We start from the raw sequence: 24828 nt of genomic DNA, 5'->3' as shown, positions 1-24828 counted from the left end.
TGCTTCAGAGCACCGCTAGTTTCCTGGGAATAAAGCGCTGCTCTGTATAAAAAGCTACAACACAAACCTGGGAAAGACTTGGTTGATCCAGGAGCTGAGCAGCACCAGAATCCTGTTCTCATTCAGCAGGGTCTGCTCCATGTTGAGCTTCTGGAGGATATACACATAGAGCGTGAGGTAGCTGCCCAAGGCCAGGCTCTCCTGAATGAAGTCCTCCACAGTCAGTTCAGGAACCTGCAGAGAGACGAGGATGGGCCCCCAGCCCGAGTACTGATCCACAGAGCCACCTGAGAGAGAGACATTCACAAACAAGCGCTTTCAGAGAGCTGGACACGTCGAAACGGCTCGGAGACTAGCACCAAGGTCCTAGAATATTACCGTCAGTGAAGTAGGACAGCATGCAGGCCTCGGTCGTGCGCGTCATGTGGCGGACAGAGGCCAAACAAGTGCAGGCAGCGGTGAGCAGTGGTAACACCAGTGGGCTCCGGGCCCTTTTTTCCACCCAGGAGTGGAGCTTAGCTCCGAGTCCCTCTGCCGTGGACACACTCGCTCCATTGAGCAAAGTCAGCATCTCTGCGAATAGACTGCACGTGGCCATGTGCCTCTGCTGCAGGTCTGTTTCTGGAAGTGGGCAGAGAGTATTAAATGATCATGACATCATGCTTCTAAGCATTACCGGTAAGTATTCTCACATGTATACATTTATTAACTCTTTCTTTTCCTACAGGGTTTACCCACAGAGGACCCGCTCCCTCCCTGAAAGAAGCTGCCCCAGTTCCCTTTACCTCCTTTTTGCCCCATACCCATTTCTACAGAGGGATTCCAGGTCAGTATATCAAAGCTGCCTCATACTACCCTTTGTGAGCGTTGCATTAGATAATTCTGGTGCTAGCTGGGCTAGCTTGCACCATCACAGTGCTGTAATGTGTTATAACACCACCCACCCAGGCCTACTGTGCTCTCTTAGGACTACCGGCTTTGGATGGCTGAGGTATCACCAGGGATTGTCATCTCTCAACAATAGAGAATAGTTTTGTATTCTGATTTGTACTGTTTCTTGTTATTGCTCCCTAGGTCATGTGATACCCTTCTCTTGTGTTTCTAGTGTCACGTGTCTTAATTAGTGTCCAGGTGTTTCTTGTTCGAGTTGTCGTCTTGTAGTCAATGTCTCTGTTTCCTGGTTGTGGGTCGTTGTGGTTGTGTGTGTGGATTCTTGTATGTTTGTGGTCTGTGCTTCTTGTCCAGGTTTCTGATTCCTGCTGGGTTCTATGTTCAGTGTTTATCTTCTCTGTGTTAGTCTCTAGCTTCTGTTTAGTCTTTAGCCCCTTTTTCTGTCCAGTGTATTTAAGTTGTCGGTTTCTTGTTTAGCCGTCTGTGTTTTACCTTCTGTTTTATGTTCTCATCGCTGCTTTTTAAAATAGATCTTCTGCACCTACCTCTATCTACTCCTTGTACCGTGTCCTTAAACAGACATAGAGCAAACACTGAGGAGCATTGTGCTGTTTGGTGAAGCACTATTTAGTTCACCACGAAGATCTACAAACACAAGTGACTTTGGACACTCCCACTGTCTGTGGTATAGTCACAAAGAAACTCGCAATGCATCATGGTCCACATCCAGCTCATGTGGTGTGTTACGATGTTCACTATAAATTACCAGTGCATTGTGGGAGATTGTACTGCCCACAAAATCATGATCGCATTTCACTTTAGGCTTTGGACACTCAGAGAAAAATGGCAACTCACTCAACAGTGCCCTTAACGTAAATAGGGGGCCATTTTGAAAACAGTATTAAGGCCTTTTCACACCAAAAACGGTAGGGAAAAAAAAAGGACGTCAAGTTTTGAAAACAAACACATGTTTATTAACGCTGTCCTTCTCGCCGAGTCCGAAACTGACGGGCTGCGACACTGAATTAGAACCTGTACTATTTCCTGCGTTTAACGGATGCATTAAATCAGGCCGACCAATTAAAGCACCGTTGTCATGGTTACATACCAAACAAATGAGCAGGAAGATGATGGCTGAACAGCAGAACACAAAGCTGAAATGCAGAGGTTAAAGAAAAAACCCCTTTTAATGAAAGAAACCACAAGCAGAAACAGAGCCTTAAACTCCCCCAGTGAGCTTCGGAAACACTGCTGAACTCTCGTGTTGCTCTGGAGACGGGGGGCGGGGGGGTGTATGGGGGGGTTCAGAGTGGCCTTTAGCTGCAGTGTTTACAGTAAAATGTCAAATTCATCATTGTTCCTACTCAATAAATCCATTTCTTCATTTCTTTCTCACAGTGTCTTCCTGTGGTTTCAGAGCTGAGATCGGAAATGCGTCGGACCCGGTGTGAAGGTTAAAAATCACATCCGTTTTTTAAGTGCGAAAAAAAAAATCATACTCTGTGTGAAAAGGCCCTCAGAGTGCTGCCAGCCTCCTACTTTTAGCCCCCATTCTTGAAAACATTACAGAAATCCTGTATATTTGGTAACTAAAGACTGGCATAAATGTATCTGACCGGAATGACTCAAGTGTCTCAATGATGTTCGTTTGCTGACAATCTGTGACATGACGCTTCTGCAGAAGCAAAATAGCCAAAAGAAATCAGTGCTCTCTCACCAGGAGGGTTGAAAACGACGATGCACTCCAAAAGTCTCTCCATCTCTGACTCCAGGGAGGCCAGACTGATGTTTCCGTTTTGATCCAGGGACGTCAGAAACTGTACCATCAGACGTAGAAAGGCCTGACATTTTAGAGTCATATCCTATGAAAAGAGCAGAAAGGACAGGGCAGGTCCCAAAGGTCCATATTAAAGACTAAAATAAAAATAAATCTTTAGTTTCTGTGCGTTTCCACCCTCGGGGATGCGCCGCGCTAACCTTGTGGTGTAATCCGTCTAGGTTGGATCCAAAGCCAGCAGCCATTTTGAGGAGTTTAATAACAAGCTGTGAAGACACGTCTTGGTTGAGGACAAGGGAAGCTGGGTAGTGTGTGTTCACGTAGGCGGTAACGTTTTGGTAAGAAGAGAAGTCCACCAGGTGCCAGGGCAAAGAGGTCGACTGACCGAGCAGATTCAAAAGAGAGGATTCCTGGAGAGGAAGAATGACCTTGGTTATTTCACGTTAAGTGATCTGAACTTTCTAATCAACCGTGAGGACTGCTGCAGAGCATCCAGGAGATATGAGCACATTTGAAGTGTAACAACACAAAATATCATTGATGCAAAAACACAACAGCACCCCCTTGAGGAACAGTTCTTAAATGAGAAATAGAGCCTCTTTTGATGCAACTCCTAAGTGTATTTGTGTGAGTTAAATGTATGTGACAGTGATTACAATGTGAATATGAATACATTTAAAACTGTAATTTCAGTGAAAACCACTCCCTTTTCAACAGATGTTTTATCTCTGGTAGCGTGTAAAAGCCAATTGTTAAAAAAAAGATACGATACAAGATTCATTTCAAGAATAAAAGTCCTGTGGACTACTACATGTCAGTCCTGAGCATCGCGGTCACGCCTTCTGCCAAGGTTTCCATGTGTGTGTCTACACTGGGGTTTACGGTAGGTGTCTGAGCACGGAGGGAAATCTTCTCAACAAAAAAATAAATAAATAAATAAGTAAAAAAGAGGAGACTGAAAATTCAAAAATTAGATTCTGCAACAATATTACATTTACTCTACTGAGGTTTCATCACAAAAACACACACTCGAAAGCGTTATAGACCTACACTTGAAACAGGACCCAAAAAAAAGCCCAAAATATGAACTGAATTCAGTCCTGAAATTAAATTTAGAATTTTTGACTTGTTTCTTGACGTATTATGAATTAATTCTGTAAAACGTCTCTTTAGTTTTCTGTAACGCGTCCCTAAAACACTGCTGTACATAACACGAGTGAAGAAGAGCTTTAGCTGTGCTTTTATTTTAAAGACCGTGCATAAAATAAACAAATGGTCCCCATCCTAAAAAACTGACCTTCTTTATTGAAACTGATCAAATTCAGCGGAGAACACAAAAGCGATAAAGGCTCCTGACAGAACTCACAGGCTTGTTCAGAAGGTGGTCCTCTTTCGCCAGGAAGACCATCAGGTAGAGGAGGTAGACCACCATCGTGTGGGCGCTGGCGCTGGGCTGAGGGCTCAGAGCATCGCTTAATGAACTGACCCAGTTAACTTCACACAGCACCTCTCCCATGAACAGGAAGCAGCTCTTTGGACTCCCTCTTTCCACCTGGAGGACACAGACTGACGATTAGGACGGAAACCACAGAGGACAAGGATCCACGTTTTGTACTGAAGACTACACGACCCTACAGAGCTCTGACCTCACCATTCCTCATTAACTCACCTATACTCACATGGGTAAAATCAAATGACGAACCATCTGACCATTCTGTCTGAATCTGTGGCTAATTTGTAATAAATTAATGAGAATAAATAATGTTCCTGAAGCTTTTTTTCCCCAGGCAGTAAGTCGTGGAAGTAATGAAACTGACCGTTGACCCAAAGTGGCTGGTTCACTAGAGAGAGTGAGTAGGATGCTCTGTTGTTATTTTACGGTGACCGTGTGTCGTATTAAAAATGACAATTATCATTTTATTAAACAGAAAAGAACCTAAAAACAAAGCAGTGTGAAAAGTGAAGAGTTTATTGAGCGCTGTGTTGGTTCTGAGCTCCATCGGGAAAAAGCTGCAGAAGACTGTGATGGGTTTGTTCTGTTCTTGGGGACAATACTGTGTCCTAAAGTCTGTGTGAGTTTGGGTTTAGACCAGTTACAGATTTATTACAAACATTAAAGTGGACATTTTCTCCCTCTTCTTCACAGTGGAACTCTTAATGTTCTTAAAGTTTTTTAATGAAACGTCTGGAGCAGAAGCTATGGTTTTTAGCCGTTTTCACTCTGTTCTCTTTCTTCTCCGTTTTTACTCAGTGCTCTTATTTCTCCGCGCTCGTTGTGTCCGTTTTGCTGAGTTTAACCTCGTCTTTGCGCTCTCACAGAAATACGGGTCCAGCGCTGTGATTGGACAGACTCAGACGAGGGGGCGGGGCCATTCTAAAGTCTCTGCCCACTACATAAAATGCAGAACTAAATAAGAATGGCTCATTTTATGACATAGTTACTGATGTTAGCAACCCACAGAATACTGGGTGGTCTTGTTTCACAGTGTGTGGGTTGGTGGGCTCCAGATCCCAAGACTGACATGCACAGGCAGTGAACAAGGGATCTTTTTCATGATATATCCTGTTTAAATGTTGAAAGCTGCTGTATTAATAAACTTTCTATCCTACTGTTACATCCTCCTATAACTGTGTAATGAGAAAACAACATTTAATTCATTTGTGATCCTCTATTTACTAACTGCAGAATTAAACAGAAGATCTGGCACTGACTGTTTAATATAAACTGCTTTAACATCCCATATCTCAAAGAACGATTAAATCAGTAGGTGGCTGTGTATGTGAGACATTTCCAGACGGCACTCAGACCTGAGAGACATGTCAGGTGGTTCGAGAGGTTAATGCTAGGTCTAAAACACAGCATGAGTGTGTGTGGGTGTCTCACATTAAAGAACTGGCTCATGAGGGCCTCGTCTGGGTAGAGGTCCTTCCACGGCAGTCGGCTGTACTCTGTGTGATAGGTGTAGAGAAGGTACTCTGGCATCTTGGGTGAGGTACAGGTCTCACAGTAGTGCATCAGATGCAGCCACATAGCTCCTCTCTGTCCTGGCAACACGCGATCTGCTCGGATAAACCAGGGATGAGTAAAGATTATACACACATACAGGAAATGTGATGCTCATACAACAACTGCTCATTCAAAACCGCTTCTGGAATGACAGGGAACACGGCTGTTCCTTTGGGAAGTATTTAAACTAGACAGTGTAAGATTTCTGTGAGGATTTTGATGTAATCCAGCTAAAACAACATCAGCGAGGTCAGCTGCTGTCAGATGCACGATGGTGCAGCAGGTAGTGTCGCAGTCACAGCTCCGGGAAGCTGGAGGTTGTGGGTTCAAGTCCTGTGTTCTCCCTGTGTCTGCGTGGGTTTCCTCTGGGTGACTGTCTGTGAGGAGTGTGGTGTGTTCTCCCTGTGTCTGCGTGGGTTTCCTCCGGGTGACTGTCTGTGAGGAGTGTGGTGTGTTCTCTCTGTGTCTGCGTGGGTTTCCTCCGGGTGACTGTCTGTGAGGAGTGTGGTGTGTTCTCTCTGTGTCTGCGTAGGTTTCCTCCAGGTGACTGTCTGTGAGGAGTGTGGTGTGTTCTCCCTGTTTCTGCGTGGGTTTCCTCCGGGTGACTGTCTGTGAGGAGTGTGGTGTGTTCTCTCTATGTCTGCGTGGGTTTCCTCCGGGTGCTCTGGTTTCCTCCCACGCTCCAAAAACACACGTTGGTAGGTGGATTGGAGACTCAAAAGTGTCCGTAGGTGTGTGTGTGTGCCGCCCTGTGAAGGACTGGCGCCCCCTCCAGGGTGTTTCCCTGCCTTGCTCCCAGTGATTCTGTGTAGGCTCCAGACCCACCGCCGCCCTGAACTGGATAAAGTTTGCAGCACCGATCCATATTCCATTGAACCTGCTGCAATCTTAGTATGTAACTGAGGCCCTGACAGGAGAGAGAGAGAGAGAGAGAGAGAGATAATGGGCAATACTGCAGAGTGAGAAAAAAGTGGAGAAAGTAAAACAGAAAGAAAATAAACTGGAAAAATGTGGATCGGCCCGTCACTATCACAAACACCACTCCAACTCATTCCACTGGTAACCAATGGAGCTCCATCACTTCACAGAACACAGCTCTACTGCTCCACAGCACAAAGCAGGGGGGTTTAATACCTCTCTAGCCAACTGTTGGCATTGAGGATGGTGAGCTGAAGCTCAAGTTCAAATTGTGCCTGAGCTTCATTTTCATGCCTTTCTATGTAGATTATTCCATCTTAACATCTCACAGTCTAATGGATGCACCTTAAAGTAGCAGAATACATCAGATACAAGGGGTACAATTATCTATTAAAACATGTATCTCACAAAATACTGACTTTACAAATAATTCCAAGTAATTTTGTAGCGTTTCTATTGGTCGTTCGTCATGAAACTCTCACCCAGTGTGAAGGAGATGCAGTAACCAAACATCCACAAACATGGAGACACATGGTTTTAATTGGACAGTGACGATACTTGATTTATAAGGCACAAGAGTCTCTTTCCCACCTTTGAATTTGTCATGCAAGGTCTCCGCCAACTGTGTGTATAAGCCGACCAGACTGACGGCTACCGCGGTATCAGACTCAAGCCAGGGAGAACAGCGAGGGCTGCTATGATTAAAAAGAAAGCATTAAAAGCATATGCAAGAAAGTCATTATATTAGTCATCGCTTCATTTCTCATTTATGTAACTATGAGTAAGCACAAGTAAGGCTTACCTTGCGTCATCCGTGTCCAGAACCAGAATCCAGGGCCTGAAGAGCTGAGCCGTTTTTGAGTGGAGGTCCTGAAGAGCTGAATTAAATAAAAGACACACGGGACTCAGGACTGGGTAAATACATTAAGCTCATATACATCTGCCCTTGAACAGCCCATTTCAGGCTCAAAATTTTAAAACTGGAACAGGTGATTTGTCTTTAGAAAGGTTTGTGTTATAGTTCTTGCAGCACTTTTTAAATCCCGACAGCCGTCAGTGAAGGAAACACCCTGACGACATAAATACAGCCCTTTTTTATATCAGCCACAGGACTCTGAACACCCTGTTCAATCCTTTCATTCGGACTGATCAAAACAGACAAAATGTCTATCAACTACATCGTTCTGTCCTCACCATGCATCCACAGCACTGAGGGCACAGAGGGGTGCAGCACTGCTAACAAAGACAAGGAGGACAGGGGTAGAGAAGGCTTCCAATAAAAAGAGGCTGGACAAAGCCAGAGGGTGAACGTCAGAGTGTTTTCTACATGTGAGTGTGACATGGGGAAGGTGGATGGTGTCTGAAGGCGAGGCTTTGTGCTCCTCTGTCTCCCATGGCGTTCTTGTGTTTTAGGGGCGTGGCTTTGAAGCAAGGGCTGAATGTAAGGGGTGGTACTTTTATGGTTGGATTTTTTCAAAAAACGGGCTTCTACCAAATCACTTACTCCGGCTTTAACATAAGGAGCGTCTACAAACCTTTGGACATGAAGTGAACACAGTCATTCGAAGCAGCAGGAAAGTTTATTATTACTAATTTTACAGGTATTTTACGAATGTTAAACTTCACAATGTTAAGAAAAGTTTAAAAATCTTCAAGTCAAATATTAAATAAATATTTTTTTTGTTTCACCTTTGACCAGTCTCGCACTGCCCTGAGGCTCCTTGCTGCAGTGGTTCAGCTCCAGATCAATGAGGAACGTGATCAGAAACTCAAAGAGCTGCTTGACCTCCTCAATGTACGGCCTCCATTTGGAGAGGAGGCCAAAACTGCGGAAGTCCCCTTTGGAGAGGCGAAGCTTGAGGAAGTAGTTTGAGAGCCACTCTATAGTTTCTTCAACCTGGATGAAAAGGTGCCGGGCTTGGATTAAAGAGATGATGTGATGAATATTTACACTGTGCTTCTCAATGCTGTTTATTTAATGAAAAAAACAACAAAAACGGGGGGATAGTACACACCGTAACCACAGTGGAACACAGTTCTGTGTCTTAATGAAATGTCTGTGAACTGCTTTGGTCAAAATACCACAAGGACCTAAAGCAGCATTCACCCACTGTCTAAACAGCTCTGTTCAGAGCGGCCTGTTTCTTTAAATGATAATGAGCCACACACTGCTCACCCCCAAGCAGCAGCATCAGGCGAGGCACAGAGAATCTCTAGTTTTCAATATGTTATCTCATTCCCCGCAAATTAGCCGTCACGTGTCAAGCGCTGTGATTGGACACACTCAGACGAGTGCATGTGCACTGAATAACGAATTTTAATATTCCCCTTTAACTGTATTGTTTGGGCGGCACGGTGGCGCAGCAGGTAGTGTCGCAGTCACACAGCTCCAGGGACCTGGAGGTTGTGGGCTCGATTCCTGCTCCGGGTGACTGTCTGTGAGGAGTGTGGTGTGTTCTCCCTGTGTCTGCGTGGGTTTCCTCTGGGTGACTGTCTGTGAGGAGTGTGGTGTGTTCTCTCTGTGTCTGCGTGGGTTTCCTCCGGGTGACTGTCTGTGAGGAGTGTGGTGTGTTCTCCCTGTGTCTGCGTGGGTTTCCTCCGGGTGTATGCCTGTGAGGAGTGTGGTGTGTTCTCCCTGTGTCTGCATGGGTTTCCTCCGGGTGACTGTCTGTGAGGATTGTGGTGTGTTCTCTCTGTGTCTGTGTGGGTTTCCTCCGGGTGCTCCGATTTCCTCCCATGCTCCAAAAACACACGTTGGTAGGTGGATTGGAGACTCAAAAGTGTCCATAGGTGTGAGTGTGTGTTGCCCTGTGAAGGACTGGCGCCCCCTCCAGGGTGTATTCCCACCGTGCGCCCAATGATTCCAGGTAGGCTCTGGATATGGGTATTGTTTTATTTTATACAACAGTTAAAATATGAATAAAGACCCGTACCTGTTTAGGTGAGAGTAAGACTGAGTGTGTGGAGGAAGGTCTGGATGCATTCTTTTTCGAATGAGAGCAGCAGCCAAGCACTCGCAGAGAAGCCCTCCAGCAATCTGCACTGAGAAGCTGCTCCGAGGAACCTTACACGGAGATAAAAAACGGTCAGGTTTACACTTTGGCCCTGATTACACTTAACATTGTTAAAACACACACACCCCGAGTATGAATCTTGTCCCTGTGCATATTTCAAAACCAGAGTAACCATGCTTTTAAATGGGATGGTTTCAAGTCAAGCTCATTCTGAGGGATCCGAGTAGGCACTGTGATCGAGTGGAGCACTCACTCTGTGTGAGGAGTCGGAGAAAGTCACTGTAGTGGTCAGGAAACTGATAGACCAGCAGCTGTGTCCAGTGTTTGCAGAAGAGGTTGAAAGGCATGAGGACCTCCGGCTCAGGCTCCAGGCTGCAGGCTGTGAGCGCCAGGTGAATGAGCTCCATCAGTCGACTTCGTTTGGGAAACCGAGGCTGAGCCACAGACAGCCACTGGCCCAGGTCAAACTACCAGAGGAAAGAAAGGGTTAATACTGGATCAGACTTCAACTCTTTCTGCTCTACGTGTAAACATCTGACCATAGGAACAATCTAACTGTTGAAAGCAGGGTAGATACTGTGTGATTTCAGAAATCCTGTGCGTGGATGACAGCTCAGATGGCACATTAGAATCCTCCGTCGTGTACGGCCAGCGCTCCTGAATCATCTGCTCGAAATGCATGAAAAGTACTGGGTCTGAACGGCATGAGGCTGCGTGGGTGCTGAGCAACACAACCAGAGAAGCTCTACCTAAAAACTTCTGGCCAAGTCGTGTATACGGAGGTGTGCTATGTTTTGACCACACTTGGCATTGTCATAAACCACATTCATTCTGCAGTGTGTGTGTGTGTGTGTGTGTGTTATTGTGTGTTTTACGGCTCACAGACAGCTGTGTGTGAGATGCTCAGACTGCGAGAACAGCCTCCAATATCTCGGACCCATCAGACTCTTATGTCCAGCATCTCAAAGTTAATCTCACATCACTCGAAATCCCGCTGTTTGTGTTAAAGACGGGGTTTTGTGACATTATCAGCTATGTTTCAAGAGGAAGCTGTGGTAGCGAAACCAAACAGCGAGTAAAGCCGAGTGGTGGAGGAGCCATGCAGTGGAGAAGTGCCATAAGAGAGTGTACATATCCCGCTCTCTCTGAGACCCAAGGTACCAAAGAAAAGTAGACTGCCCTGGGTGGGTGCTGCATGTTTTCCGGTGATACGTACACACGATGCTTTTTGATGGTACTAGGTTTGTACGAGCTTTTTAAACTAAATAAAAAAAATCATGATTAAGAACTGGCTCTTAAGAACATAGGAAGTGGTTTATAGAAGACTTTGGACTATTTCTCCGCTCTGAAAAGAGAAGTAAATTAACTGGGACTCAAAATAAGTGCCAAGGATCAAGTGAAAATAATATCTGACCTCTTTCTAAAGCTAAGATCGCTATTTCAACAATCTCTAATCGTACCTGATCTACACATAAAAACACCCCTCCATTTGACAAACATCAACTCTATATAAACACTGCTGCACAGGTATAAACACCCCTCAGCACTGGACATATACAGTCTAATTACTTTTCTCTTCTTGTGTAAGTCTAATTAAGCTTTTAATGAACAAAAACTGATATAAACAGAGACGTACTTTGGTGAGGAGCATGAAGATAACGTCTCCACTGTCGGCATGGAGCGCCGTCACCACCTCCTCGTACAGATCCACCAGCTCAGACGGAGAGGCGTTGGGGGTGAAGTAGGGAGACAGCAGGTTGCACAGACGCCGGTTCAGGAGGATGGTCTTCAGTACTCGCCTGCACTCTGTCTGAGTGTCCCGGATAAAGACCTGCAGCCCCGTGAAATTCATATGATTTAGAAGATGTGCAAGGAGTTCATCTTTCAGAACACAATCCTAACCCTGTGCTTTTACTTAAACATCTGCTTGTGATGAAATGACAAGGCTCCCAGGACAAGATGTGTCCTATGGTCAGAAACATTGGCTATTTTATTTTACATTATTTTCTCATTTGTATTTGTATTAAATGTTTGACCACAGATAGTAGCCCACAGCTCTTTGTGAGTTCTTCAGAAACAGTCCCAGGATCTGTCACTGTTTTCTGTGTTTTGTTCTCGTGTTTTACCATGTGACCTTCTTCACTAGCCACGCCCAGCATCTGTGATAGTCATGTGACCTTCTTCACTAGCCACGCCCAGCATCTGTGATAGTCATGTGACTGAGCTCACAGGTGCATCCTATTGTTTCTAGCTACTTAAGCCCTGTCTTTCTGTTCTTACACTGTGTCCGAAATTGTGCCCTAGTCACTATATAGTGCACTATTTTCAAGTTCAACAATCCCACAATGCACCACAACAAGTAGTTTACAACCAATGTACCCTTGTGGATAGTGGATACACGTTTAACACTGCTATGTTTGGTTAAAAAACTGCATGATGTTAGGTCTGAGATTGTTCTCTCCCTCCTGAATTCACCTCATTATATTAGTGCACTATATAGTGAGTAATGTAGGGAATAGTGAGTAGGGGGCCATTTTAGACACAGCTGTAGTTTGTGGTTAATTGTGTCTGTTTCTACACTGTTGTGTTGCTCACACCCCTAGGTTTCTCTTTGGGTTCCTTAGCCTTGTTTTGCACAGGTTTGTGTTACTGTTTAATAAACATCCACCTCAACATATCGTCGCTGTCCAATTAAAAACGCATCTCCATTATTTGTCGATTTCTAATTTCCTACGTCATTTGAACAGAGCTGCTGTCCTTCACACTGTGTGAAAGTTTCATCATGAATGAAACAATAGAAACGCTCCAAAATGTCTCTGAATACAATAATTTTACCTTGACTTCCACTGAAAGTTAAAAGGTTTTTTCCGTCTCCTGTAAAGTTACTGTTTTGAGAGATACACATTTTTAATTGGACAGCAACAACATGCTTGTGCTTCTCAGACTCTCCACACACAGCAAACAGCAGATTATAGTTTATACGCAACTGTCCTTTTCTCCAAAAAGTGAGAACTCAAATTCTCATAATTAACAACAAAGTGTTGGTTGCTAAAGAATACAGTGACGTAACGACAGCATATTATTTTAGTTACTTTTCCTTTAACAACATTATAACGGCATATCCCCCACGCACCAACTTCCACACAGTCACACGTATGTACAGCAAAACCTTACACACACACCCTGTTTATTACAGAAGTGCTTCTTAACCCTGGCCCTCAGGGCCCTCCTCTGGGGTCATTACGCACTGATCTGAGTTTGCAGATTTAAAGTCAATATTGTATTCCACACCTGTCCCAGAATCTCCACGCAGGAGGTGAAGAACTGCCGCGTGGGGGGGTGCCTCTGGGTGTCCTCACAAACAAAAGAGACAATGTGATAAAACGCTGAAATGCCCACTTTCTGGACGCCAGGCGATGGGTGTAACTTGTAGACATTGACTAGGGTCCTGGAGAAACATGGAACAAGAACATTCGTAAAAATACGTAGAAATCATTCGTAGAAATACTAAATACAACACAAACACTGAGTAAATAAAAAAGTAAAAAAGTAATAAAAAAGTAAAAGTAAATAAACAAATACATCTGTAAACTCGGGCTGAACAATTTGGGGGAAGTATATTTTTGGTGTTTGAAGAACCAACTTCAAATAGTGAAGTCCACAAAACAGCAGTACATCACAGTTTATCCTGTCTGTGACCGTGAAAACACACACACACACCCAAACACACACACACACCCAAACACACACACACACACACACACACACACACACCCAAACAAACACACACACACCCAAACAAGCACACACACACACACCCAAACAAGCACACACACACACACCCAAACAAGCACACACACACACACCCAAACAAGCACACACACACACACCCAAACAAGCACACACACACCCCCAAACAAGCACACACACACCCCCAAACAAGCACACACACACCCCCAAACAAGCACACACACACCCCAACAAACACACACACACACACCCAAACAAACACACACACACACACACACACACCCAAACAAGCACACACACACACCCAAACAAGCACACACACACACCCAAACAAGCACACACACACACCCAAACAAGCACACACACACCCCCAAACAAGCACACACACACCCCCAAACAAGCACACACACACCCCCAAACAAGCACACACACACCCCAACAAACACACACACACACCCAAACAAACACACACACACCCAAACAAACACACACACACACACCCAAACAAACACACACACACACACACCCAAACAAACACACACACACACACACACACACCCAAACAAACACACACCCAAACAAACACACACACAGTCTACTGGAAGTGAACACACTCAGACCCAGGCACGAACCTCAGGACCAAGGGAGTAGTTGAGTAAAGTGTCAAAAGCACACCAGCTGTGGATTTTGAGGGAGGAGAAAGCACTGCTCTTTCACTCTCTCCCCCTACCCCTGGTTTTCCTGCCAGTGTTGAGGATCAAACCAGTCCACGTCTCTGACCTTTAGGCCGTGACGGACCCCTCAGCAACTGTGCTTTAATGGACTCGGGCTGAACAATTTGGGGGAAGTATATTTTTGGTGTTTGAAGAACCAACTTCAAATAGTGAAGTCCACAAAACAGCAGTACATCACAGTTTATCCTGTCTGTGACCGTGAAAACACACACACACACCCAAACAAACACACACACACACACACCCAAACACACACACACACACCCAAACACACACACACACACACCCAAACAAACAAACACACACCCAAACAAACACACACACACACACCCACCCAAACACACACACTCAAACAAACACACCCAAACAAACAAACACACACCCAAACAAACACACACACACCCAAACAAACACACACACACACACCCAAACACACACACTCAAACAAACACACCCAAACAAACAAACACACACCCAAACAAACACACACACCCAAACAAACACACACACCCAAACAAACACACACACACACACCCAAACAAGCACACACACCCAAACAAACACACACACCCAAACAAACACTCACAAAGTCTAGTGGAAGTGAACACACTCAGACCCAGGCAGCAACCTCAGGACCAAGGGAGTAGTTGAGTAAAGTGTCAAAAGCACACCAGCTGTGGATTTTGAGGGAGGAGAAAGCACTGCTCTTTCACTCTCTCCCCCTACCCCTGGTTTTCCTGCCAGTGTTGAGGATCAAACCAGTCCACATCTCTGACCTTTAGGCCGTGACGGATCCCTCAGCAACTGTGCTTAAATGGACTGTGCTTTTGTTGCTTCTGATTGGTCGATCTACAGACTGTTCAAGGGCTGTGTTACGGGGTTAAATTTCCCAGTTTAAAACTGCACCGCTTGCAAAATACATGACTCCTTCAGCCCCACTATGAGATCAGTTCAGCTCTGAAAGCCCCACGAATCCTGGAGAGAAATCCAGCGTCAGAGAAAAAGAAGAGAACGAGGTACTGACGTGATGAAATTCTCTGTGTGCACCGCTGCCTCGGCGAGGCTCTGAGGGGGAGCTTTTACTGCATCTCCCTGGAGCTGCTTGAGGTCACTCTTCAGAGACTGGATCTGATTCTGGACCGGCTCTAGTTTGTGCATGCCCTCATACTGTAAAGAGGCAAGGACAGGAAAGACACATCAGAAAGGTCTGTACAGGAAGACGACAGAAATCTGACAGAGAGCCTGGGCCAGAGAGTGAACTCTGACCCCGATACTTTCAAACAGTTTCACCCCGTTTCTGTGTTTTGACTCTTTTAAGGAGCACACACTGTTTATAACATTTCCAAAGAAAATGGTATCAAAACCAATATAATGGAACACACTGGTGCAGCAGAGCCCCAGGCTCAAAGCCAAGCGACGGCTGGAGCGGTGTAAAGACCCCAGCATTTCACTGTGGACTGTGTGTTCTGTGTAAAGTATGTTAATGAAATATGGTTTAGTTCTATATTTAAAATGATATTTATTTCTATTTCAAGGCTTTGGGAAGGTTTAGCTAATAGTCCACTGCAGCATTAAGCCGTTTTTAAGGTCCCTAGTATTACACATTTATAACACATACATAATGACTTATAAATAAATAAAATTAATATATAAATGTAATAATATTAATAATATAATATACTTATTTGGTATAATTGTTTAATGTAATATAATATTCAGAATGCTATAATATTAGGGTTAATGATTGTTTTTCCATTATTAGTATTAATGTTATCATTGTTATGACTCACTTTGACGGTTACGTGCGCAGGGCCCTGACACGGCTGCCCTCCTCTCCCTCTGCACTCCAGCTGCATGGACAGCTGCTCCTCGCGGTTGGCGTAGAGTTGAGGCAAAACCTCCAGCAGCTCGTTGTCCAGCGCCACCTGCTGCGTCTCTCTCACCGCGGCGAGCCTGAGACACGGATCAGATCATTATAACAGCAACAATAATAATAATAATATTGTTATGTAATATAATTACTATAATTATTATGTAATGTAATTTAAAATTATTGTTATAAATAACAGGTGTGTGTGTGTGTGTGTGACTGGGTGCGTGTGTGAAACTGCCCACAGCTGTGTGTGTGTGTGTGTGTGTGTGTGTGAGTGAATGCATGGGGATGTAATGTATATCTCACTTGGCTTGGTGCTGTAGCTTGGTGAGATCCTCCTGGATGAGAGCAGCAGATGTTTTCTCATCAGACAGACACCCTGTGGGAATATCAGGCACCGGGGCTTTCATAGGAACCAGCAACAGCGCCCCCTGGGGAGCATCGTGTTTCTTCAGGTTGTTGAGGATTCGCTCTCGTGCTGTAAGGAAACCAGAAGAGTTTTATAGTGCCATAATACCACCTACAAAACAATATTAAACTACAGAGCATTTGATCACAGCACCCTCTTAGTGTCATACACACTCTGGCCAAATGTGTGTGGACACCCCTAATATCTTTTAATAAAGCTCATTGTGTCATTTGCTGCAGTAACAGCCTCTGCTTTACCCTACGTGTGGATCTCATTCAGCTTGATAAACATTACTGAGGTCATGTACCGTCCAGAGCCTGAAGACATTCTACCCCTTTGGGGAATGCTCTAGGAAGAGCATGGCGACCTTTGATCTTGTGGAGCTCCATTACATATGATGCTTTTCTGTGGGTGCACCTTAAAGGGTACAGTTTATATCTATTTTCCACAGTTATTTCGTCTTAATGAAACGTGTGACCTAATTTGGTCAGAATACCACAAGGACCAAGCCCCACAGCAGCTTTCACCGCCTGTCTAAAGAGTTCTCTTGAGAGTGGTCAGTTTCAGCCGCTGTTCTTTTAAATAGTTAATCAGTTTTAGCTCAGTTCTCTTCCTTCTCCAATCTCATTTTCACTGTTTTAACTCGGTTCTCTTCCTTCTTCACTCTCGTTTTCACTGTTTTAACTCGGTTCTCCACTTTCGATTTTACTGTTTTATCTTTGTTCTCTTCTTTCTCCACTCTTGTTTTCAGTGTTTTAACTCGGTTCTCCTCCTTCTCCACCCTCGCTTTTACTGTTTGAGATGTGTTACTGTTTTCTTTATTCTCGGCTCACGTTTAGTTTTTTAGCGTGGTTTTGTCGTTACTTGGTTTTGCTCAGTTTTCTCCTTTCCACACCTTGTTCATGTCGGATTTACACAGTTTTACCCATCATTGCTCACATAAACGTGGATTAGAGTTAGTGAGTCTGCACTTGTCATGGGAAGTATAGGGCTGAATCAGAACGGCTTGTTTATCGTATGTTTCTAACTTAGGCAACCCACAGACGACTGACTGGGGATCTGGTTTCACAGTGAGTGGGATGTTATAAACTCCAGGTACCCACAGATGCAATATGTTCACTTTAAAGTAGGAATGAACTTTAGGACTAATACTGTATTTATGTTTTGTCTGATCTCCACAGTATATTAAATATCTGAATGTGAGAACAGGTGAACGCTCAGTAAAACAAACTGTAGCTAAAGACACAGTGAGTCTGAACCTCTTGAGCACTACACCATGTACAAACTGGAAAAACTCTTAAAAGACCTCAACAATCAGACGCCTCTTGAGGAATGATTTGTGAATGAAGCTGTACACACCAGCCTGAGGGTTGATGAAGTCAGTGAAGATGGAGTTGCTGTTGCTCTGAGAGAATGAAGGCTCACTTTTGACCTTTACCCACAGACTCAGAACTTCATTTAGCTCGTGCTGAATTCGCTCAATGTCCACAAACTCCATCCACAGCTCCTAAAAGACACATTACCATATTAAAATTAGTTTATTCATTATTAATTACCAGTAAAAACAGTCAAAACTATTCACTAATTCACCATAAGGAAATGATCAAAAGCATTTATTTAAAGCAGAGACTTTTCTGGGTTCTTAACAAATGACCTGGTTCTGTCAAAACACCACAAGGACCCAACCCCACAGCAGCATTCTATGACTGTGTAAACAGTCCTGTTCAGAACGCACACTTTCACCACGACCCGAGCGCACAGCAGTGAAGAGCGAGGAGCAGAAGCACTGGTTTTAGCTGTTAATACAAGGGACTATTCAATAAAATATACAGTTAAGATCAAGTGAGTGTTTATTTTGAATGCACAGAGGGGACCTCTGTAAAGATCTTACCTGCTGCCCCTGCATTATTTTTGCCAGGCGATGGGTGTCATACTGCTTTGGCAACGAGGGCAAGTACACCTCCTGTTTCTGAAGGTTCTCATCATCCATCCACATGGCAAAGGCACTGAAGAGTCTAGGAAGTAAGATAAAAAACCCACAGTTAATCTGTAGTACATTAGTCAGCTATAATCTCCAACTCATGGATGGACGTATGGACAGCGGCTAATAATCAGAGCAAAATCACACCATAAGACATTCACACATTATCCAAGATCAAGACAGAGACGTTTTTATTCTCTAACCCTGAGGTAAGGCACTTTCACATTACTCCAAACTGTCAAAACACAAGTCAAATAATCAGTAGTAATTAGTAATCAAGTAATTAGTAGTAATAAGTGTAACTTATTAACTCTTCATTTTTTTAAATACTACTTGGCATAACAGGTAGTGTCTTTTTCACAGCTTCAGGGTCTCACTCCGGGTCACTGTCTGTGAGGAGTGTGGTGTGTTCTCCCTGTGTCTGCGTGTGTTTCCTCCGGGTGACTGTCTGTGAGGAGTGTGGTGTGTTCTCCCTGTGTCTGCGTGGGTTTCCTCCGGGTGACTGTCTGTGAGGAGTGTGGTGTGTTCTCCCTGTGTCTGCGTGGGTTTCCTCCGGGTGACTGTCTGTGAGGAGTGTGGTTGTGTTCTCTCTGTGTCTGCGTGGGTTTCCTCCGGGTGACTGTCTGTGAGGAGTGTGGTGTGTTCTCTCTGTGTCTGCGTGGGTTTCCTCCGGGTGACTGTCTGTGAGGAGTGTGGTGTGTTCTCTCTGTGTCTGTGTGGGTTTCCTCCGGGTGACTGTCTGTGAGGAGTGTGGTGTGTTCTCCCTGTGTCTGCGTGGGTTTTCCTCCGGGTGACTGTCTGTGAGGAGTGTGGTGTGTTCTCTCTGTGTCTGTGTGGGTTTCCTCCGGGTGACTGTCTGTGAGGAGTGTGGTGTGTTCTCCCTGTGTCTGCGTGGGTTTCCTCCGGGTGCTCCAGTTTCCTCCCATGCTCCAAAAACACAAGTTGGTAGGTGGACTGGCGACTCAAAAGTGTCCGTAGGTGTGAGTGTGTGAGTGAATTTGTGAGTGTGTGTCGCCCTCTGAAGGACAGGTGCCCCCTCCAGGGTGTGTTCCTGCCTCGCGCCCAGTGATTCCAGATAGGCCCCAGACCCACCATCTCCCTGAACTGGATAAGGGTCACAGACAATGAATGAATGAATGAGAATTGTTATTTTTAACACTACACAACAGTTCCCATTAAAAGACAAAAGAGCAGGAGAACATTTGAATTTTGAATACAATTAAAATATTACACAAAAATGCTGTATATCTAATTTGTGCACCTAATAATTTAATGCTGATACGTGGACATACCTAACCATTTCGGTGTGGAGCTCAGGAGATGTCATAAAATGGTCTATAGGGGTCACAGGAGTAGCCTCCCCCTCACCAGCTGTGTCACTGGACGGACTCTGCACTTTCAGGGCTTTACCGGCCACATGGTGAAAGTCACACACCTCCACTAGTCGCTGCCTCAGATCCTTTAGCAGAGCGATGTGGGCAGCGCTGTGGAAGTAGCGCTTCCCAATGCAACCTTTAGCATCCAGTCTAAAAGCAAGAAGAACAGAAGATGTTAACGAGGAGAAACAGCTCAGTGGACAGACGCTCACTGAATATTTCTTCTGTAAGAAGAGGGTACTGATCTGTAGCCTGTCACTGTTTGCTGAAGTAGATCCTATCTGTGAGGATTTGATGAAATTCAGCCACTTAAAAACATGAGTAAGGTCAGGTGCTGATGATGGAAGATCACACCACAGAAATCCGTTGCACTGATGCACAGTCCAGTTGTGTCTAGCCCTATCCCCCTCCAGTCAATGCTTCGTACTGAGCATGTAGACCTTAGGCTCATGTGCAGCTGCTCCCAGAGGGTCCCAGATAATTTCATGCTTTCTGATGTAAAGGATACAGCTGGAATTCATACTCTGATTCAAATCTAATGGTGGCATATATGGTATACTGAGATTAATTAAAATCTGAATTTTGTATATTTCAATTGTATTTAATAGAATAATGTATGAGTTTTACTTTTTGAACTGAATTACTGAAATAAATTTTTGATTATATTCTAATTTACTGACATGCACCTGCATGTGAAATAAATTTATGTGACATTTTATCAACATATTTGAATTTTTTCTAAAATATATTTGTGTGTTTTGAAATATATCGTGGATCATGAAATATTCAGATAAAAAAACAACACATTCATAAATTCAAGTCTTAAAAATGGTGATCTCAATATTCAGGTCTCAAACTGAGATCTAACCCAGAGGTCAACCACTAGGCTTCTCAGGAAAATTAAATAAAATAAATAAATAAATTAATTAGTAACCACTTTACACCAGCGATCCCCAACCACCGGGTCATGACCTGGTACCGGGCTGTGGGCCATTGGGTAGCGGGCCACACAGAACTTTTGGTTTTTTCTTTTTTTTTTTTAATTGATTATAGATCAGTCTAAATGTTGATGTTTTATTTTGAAAAGTGACTTCTGTGTTGAATGACACACAGACTCATGCGTAACCCACGGACGGCAAAAGAATGGATCCGTGACCCATTTGTAAACAAACCTGGTGAATGGAGCCTGTCCGTGCTAGAAGAGGATCAACTGCTGGACATTGCAAATGACGGTGGCTTTAAAAGTATGTTTCAAACAACAACTGTGCCAGTGTTCTGGGTTAAAATAGAGGCAGAATAACCCTGAGATCGCCCAAAACGCATTGAAAGCCCTGCTTCCATTTCCAACCACCTCTCTTTGTGAAGCAAGATTTTCTGCAGTGACCGCAACCAAAACGAAACTACGGAACAGACTGGACGTACAGAACACACTTCGGGTGTCACTGTCTCCCATTATTCTGAGATGTTACCGGCTCGTTGCAGAGAAACAAGCTCAGGGCTCTCACTAATTGACATTATTATTATTATTTGATTGACGTGTTCACCCTTTTATACAGAAATGACCAGGTACTGTCACTGGAATCGAGTTTAGTTTTTAATTATAATTATTTATAATTTTATTATAAATATTTTCGTTTACAGAGATGTTGTTGATTATTAATTTCATGAACAAAAGGTTGTTTATTGTCTGTTGATGTTTGCATTTGACATAAGACCACTGCGGATGATTTATTAATTGATTACGTCTTTAACGATTATCGAGCAAGGCCTGAGCATATGAAACCAGTCCGTGAACATATTGTCTTAGATGAAACCGGTCCGTGGCGCAAAAAAGGTTGGGGACACCTTTACACCACGTAAGTGTAGTTTCAGTGCAGTTACAGTTTAAAACTCACCCAAACTCAGGCCCAGGTTGGCGGAGGTAGAGCTGCAGAAATTTCTGCCAAATAAGGGGCAGCAGTGGGTGGTCTGCTGGTGTGGCCAGAGCCTGATGAGCCCATCGATAAACCATCATTCGCTGCAGAGAGGGAACCACATGAAGCTTCAAGCGCACCTGAGCTTTCTGATGAAGGAGAAAAAAGGAGCGGATGAAGAAACAATGAAACAATTTAGTCACTGCCAGTTCCACCCACTTGCTACCCCAATCACAGGACCACCGAGCTAGGACGGCAAAACACATGCTTCCTCCGAGACGTGAAGTTACCCATTGCTTATTTTCCAACTGTCGAGTCAACATCATCTGACAACTCAACATGCTTGGAGGAGAACTTTAATATCCCAGGAGCTAAACAGTACCAAAACAAAGGATGTGTGTGTGTTGTTCTCTGCTCTTTGTTTTCATAGATGGGACATCCAAAGGTATGTTAGTCCCACCCTCTGGAAAGGTTGCCCTCCCAAATAAACAATAACATACATTCAGGTGAAAGTGAGCATATAAACAATGTTTTCCACTAAATCTTATAAAAAACATTCCTCAACTGAAAAAATCGAGCTCCTCAGTTTAAAACTATGCGTCTGAAAAATAATTATAACTACTCCATTGTGCTTGTCTGTGTCTTGAGGCCACGCTCTCTGGGCTCCATGCTCAGAACTCGAAAAGACGGAAAAAAGCTTGGCTGAAGTGGAGGACGTGGCGTACACGAAGCATTTGTTTTGGTCTGAGATGCTGGTGACATCCAGTGGCAAAATGTCAGATTTATCTCTTTTAAAATATCTTATTGTTTAGTGAATATTTTATTCTAAGAGTTTGAATACATTCATCCTATGTAAAGAAATATAATATGGAATCGAGAAGTGATAAGTACCTTTAGAGCCTGGTCTGGGGTGAGGGCACTGTTGGAGAGGAGCTCGTGCTCCAAGCAGCGTCGCAACTGAGAATCCTCCTCAAAGATGGACTCCATGTTTAAAACAAGCCAAGCAAACCACACCTAAAGACGGATAAAAATGTATGGTGAGAAAAGGTCGTTTTCTTAAGGGAAAAAAGGGATTTCTCAGTTATCAAAGACTAAACAAAAGCACAAACACAGGTGCACATACCTCACCAGACAAAGCATTGCCCTCGATAAAAGAAGGAGTGATGTTTCCTGCCACAATCCACCCCATTAAAGATGACAACAGACCTTTGTCTCCATGATAACCTAGTGCATTCTGTGAGGAGACAAACAAACATGACAAAACAAAGTCAAAGGCCCCTCTACGAGTGTGATCTCGACCCTTGGGGATGGGTTACAGAGTGCGGTGGTTAAAATCTTACACATTTAATGTTTAACTGTCAATTTACTGACTACAGAGGCATCAGCATACTTCAAATGGAGGGTTATGAATTCCTACACTCGCCCAAAACCTCTCCCTACCACTCAATCCCAACACGAACTAACACCCCAGTGTTGCTGTGCTGTAGTCTGTCACCTTGTGCTGTTGATAAAGGAGTTTGTGGAGACATTCCTCCTGCTGGTGGAGAAAAGCAGCACGGCACAGATGGTCCAGGAGATACAGAACGGTTCGGTCTCTGTGCCAGAGGTTCTGCTCGGTCAAAACATTCAGCCAGAACTCCAGAACCGCTACTGCTCCAACACGGCCAACCGGCGAGCTCTCCCAGATGTGGGCCTAGGACACGGACACCTTGAGTTAACTTGTGTTAGATCATGTGTTAGCTATGTATCTGGATACATTTCGGCCAAACTGTCTATGCACTTTCATGTACAAAACGGTCTGACCAAACGAGTCTGAGGGCCTGTTTACACTTGGCATTAAAATGCGTTTTTGGTGCCTGGATCATGTTTGAATTTCACTCTCCACATGAAAAGCCAGGTGTAAAACACCACAGGACACACAGTGACAGCCACGTTCAGAGGTGATGAGAGACTGATCTCCTCCACAATTAACACAAGTGTAAACAGAATGTCTTTTCCTTGTCTGGACCGAGTTGTCAGTCGACAGCAGGGACAGTGCAGTCTTGTTTTTCAGGAGATGAGTGGCCTAACTTTTTCACAGATTACTGAAATTCAAAAACAGGACGCAACTCCTTCCCAAAAGGTCTTGACTTCCCGGTCATGTTCGAACATTCATATGGAGAGTCGTGGCACTGAACACTGTGAAATCCCAGTGGCTTTCTTTTCCTTTTCCTCGACCGCCGCAGATGATTCCCTGCCCGTTATAAACGGGGACTGGGGACACATTTTAATGACAAGTGTAAACAACAGAATGCTGGCAAAGTAAATCCAGATACTATCCGGATACAAAACACCTGTTAATGAAAAGTGTAAACTGGCCCTGATGTTAATTTCCCCTTAAACAGCACATCAACACACACACATCATCGTTTCCAAGACCGCCTGCGTTTGTGGTTTGAGAGATCAGACTTTAATTTGCATCACAATGTGTTCTGGGGTTTTAATCTGATCAAATGACATCCTAAATAGGTCCATTCACCAAAAGGGCATGTTGTAATATAAACAGGCCAAAGGTCAAAGAGGATCTTACATATTACAGGCGACTGTGTTTAGATAAGTGTGATAGATTTCTTAACTGTTAAAATAAAAGCTACCTACCTGGATCACACTGTTGAGGAGTTTGATGTTCTCACAGCTGGAGGTGCCTATGAGATGCTGGGTGACTTTGTGTGTGACCTGTTGGGTCACACCCTGCGGCGTCCCACTGTCCAGCTGCAAAAACTGCTGGATGCAGTTCAGGAACCTAAAAGGATACACAGCGACAGGATATATTAGGATAAGGACAAAAAGTGTGCTAGTCGTCCCACCTGTACTGTCTGCCACTGTCTAATGAAGTTAGCCTTGTTTGGCAGGAGGCTCGGAAACTGAGTGAAGTACAGGATGCGACGGGATGCAGTCGAGACGTCAGGCCGTGAAAGCTGGCAAGAACAGAACTGAATGTGGGCCAACAGCACTGTAAGGGAGGTGGTAAGGGAAAGTACAAGCACAGTCTGGCCTCCAGGAAACGACAAACCAACACTTCTGTCACCAAAACATATATGTGAAAGTTTACAGACACTTGCTCATCCAATATTTGTTCTGAAACCAAGAGAATCAGTGGGAAGTCAGTCTCCTTTTGCTGGAGTAGCAGTGTTTACTCTCCTGGG

General features: G+C 44.2%; 1 protein-coding gene across 3 annotated transcripts in view; it reads right to left on the bottom strand.

The window, feature by feature from the left end:
* LOC136676585 (ectopic P granules protein 5 homolog) overlaps positions 1-24828 on the bottom strand; it is a 58135-nt gene that overhangs the window by 5464 nt on the left and 27843 nt on the right. For 2 of the 3 annotated variants that reach the window (XM_066653686.1, XM_066653687.1), the window contains exons 19-42: positions 24281-24425; positions 23139-23336; positions 22767-22877; positions 22535-22657; positions 21626-21792; positions 19647-19880; positions 18265-18388; positions 17733-17880; positions 16271-16442; positions 15882-16044; positions 15116-15258; positions 12899-13055; positions 11244-11438; positions 9861-10074; positions 9527-9657; positions 8283-8490; positions 7396-7471; positions 7185-7288; positions 5553-5728; positions 4035-4220; positions 2869-3078; positions 2609-2753; positions 379-621; positions 68-287 (exon numbers count right to left, since the gene is read on the bottom strand). In XM_066653686.1, the coding sequence (XP_066509783.1) occupies positions 68-287; positions 379-621; positions 2609-2753; positions 2869-3078; positions 4035-4220; positions 5553-5728; positions 7185-7288; positions 7396-7471; positions 8283-8490; positions 9527-9657; positions 9861-10074; positions 11244-11438; positions 12899-13055; positions 15116-15258; positions 15882-16044; positions 16271-16442; positions 17733-17880; positions 18265-18388; positions 19647-19880; positions 21626-21792; positions 22535-22657; positions 22767-22877; positions 23139-23336; positions 24281-24425 (3993 nt within the window). The remainder of the gene's footprint in view (positions 1-67; positions 288-378; positions 622-2608; positions 2754-2868; positions 3079-4034; positions 4221-5552; positions 5729-7184; positions 7289-7395; positions 7472-8282; positions 8491-9526; positions 9658-9860; positions 10075-11243; positions 11439-12898; positions 13056-15115; positions 15259-15881; positions 16045-16270; positions 16443-17732; positions 17881-18264; positions 18389-19646; positions 19881-21625; positions 21793-22534; positions 22658-22766; positions 22878-23138; positions 23337-24280; positions 24426-24828) is intronic. The other variant, XM_066653688.1, reaches the window with a different exon arrangement.

This window comes from Hoplias malabaricus, chromosome X2 (genome assembly GCF_029633855.1).
Source record: "Hoplias malabaricus isolate fHopMal1 chromosome X2, fHopMal1.hap1, whole genome shotgun sequence".
NCBI classification, from domain to species: domain Eukaryota; kingdom Metazoa; phylum Chordata; class Actinopteri; order Characiformes; family Erythrinidae; genus Hoplias; species Hoplias malabaricus.
The sequence above is the reverse complement of the archived record's forward strand: the minus strand, read 5'-3'. Positions and strand labels throughout refer to the sequence as shown.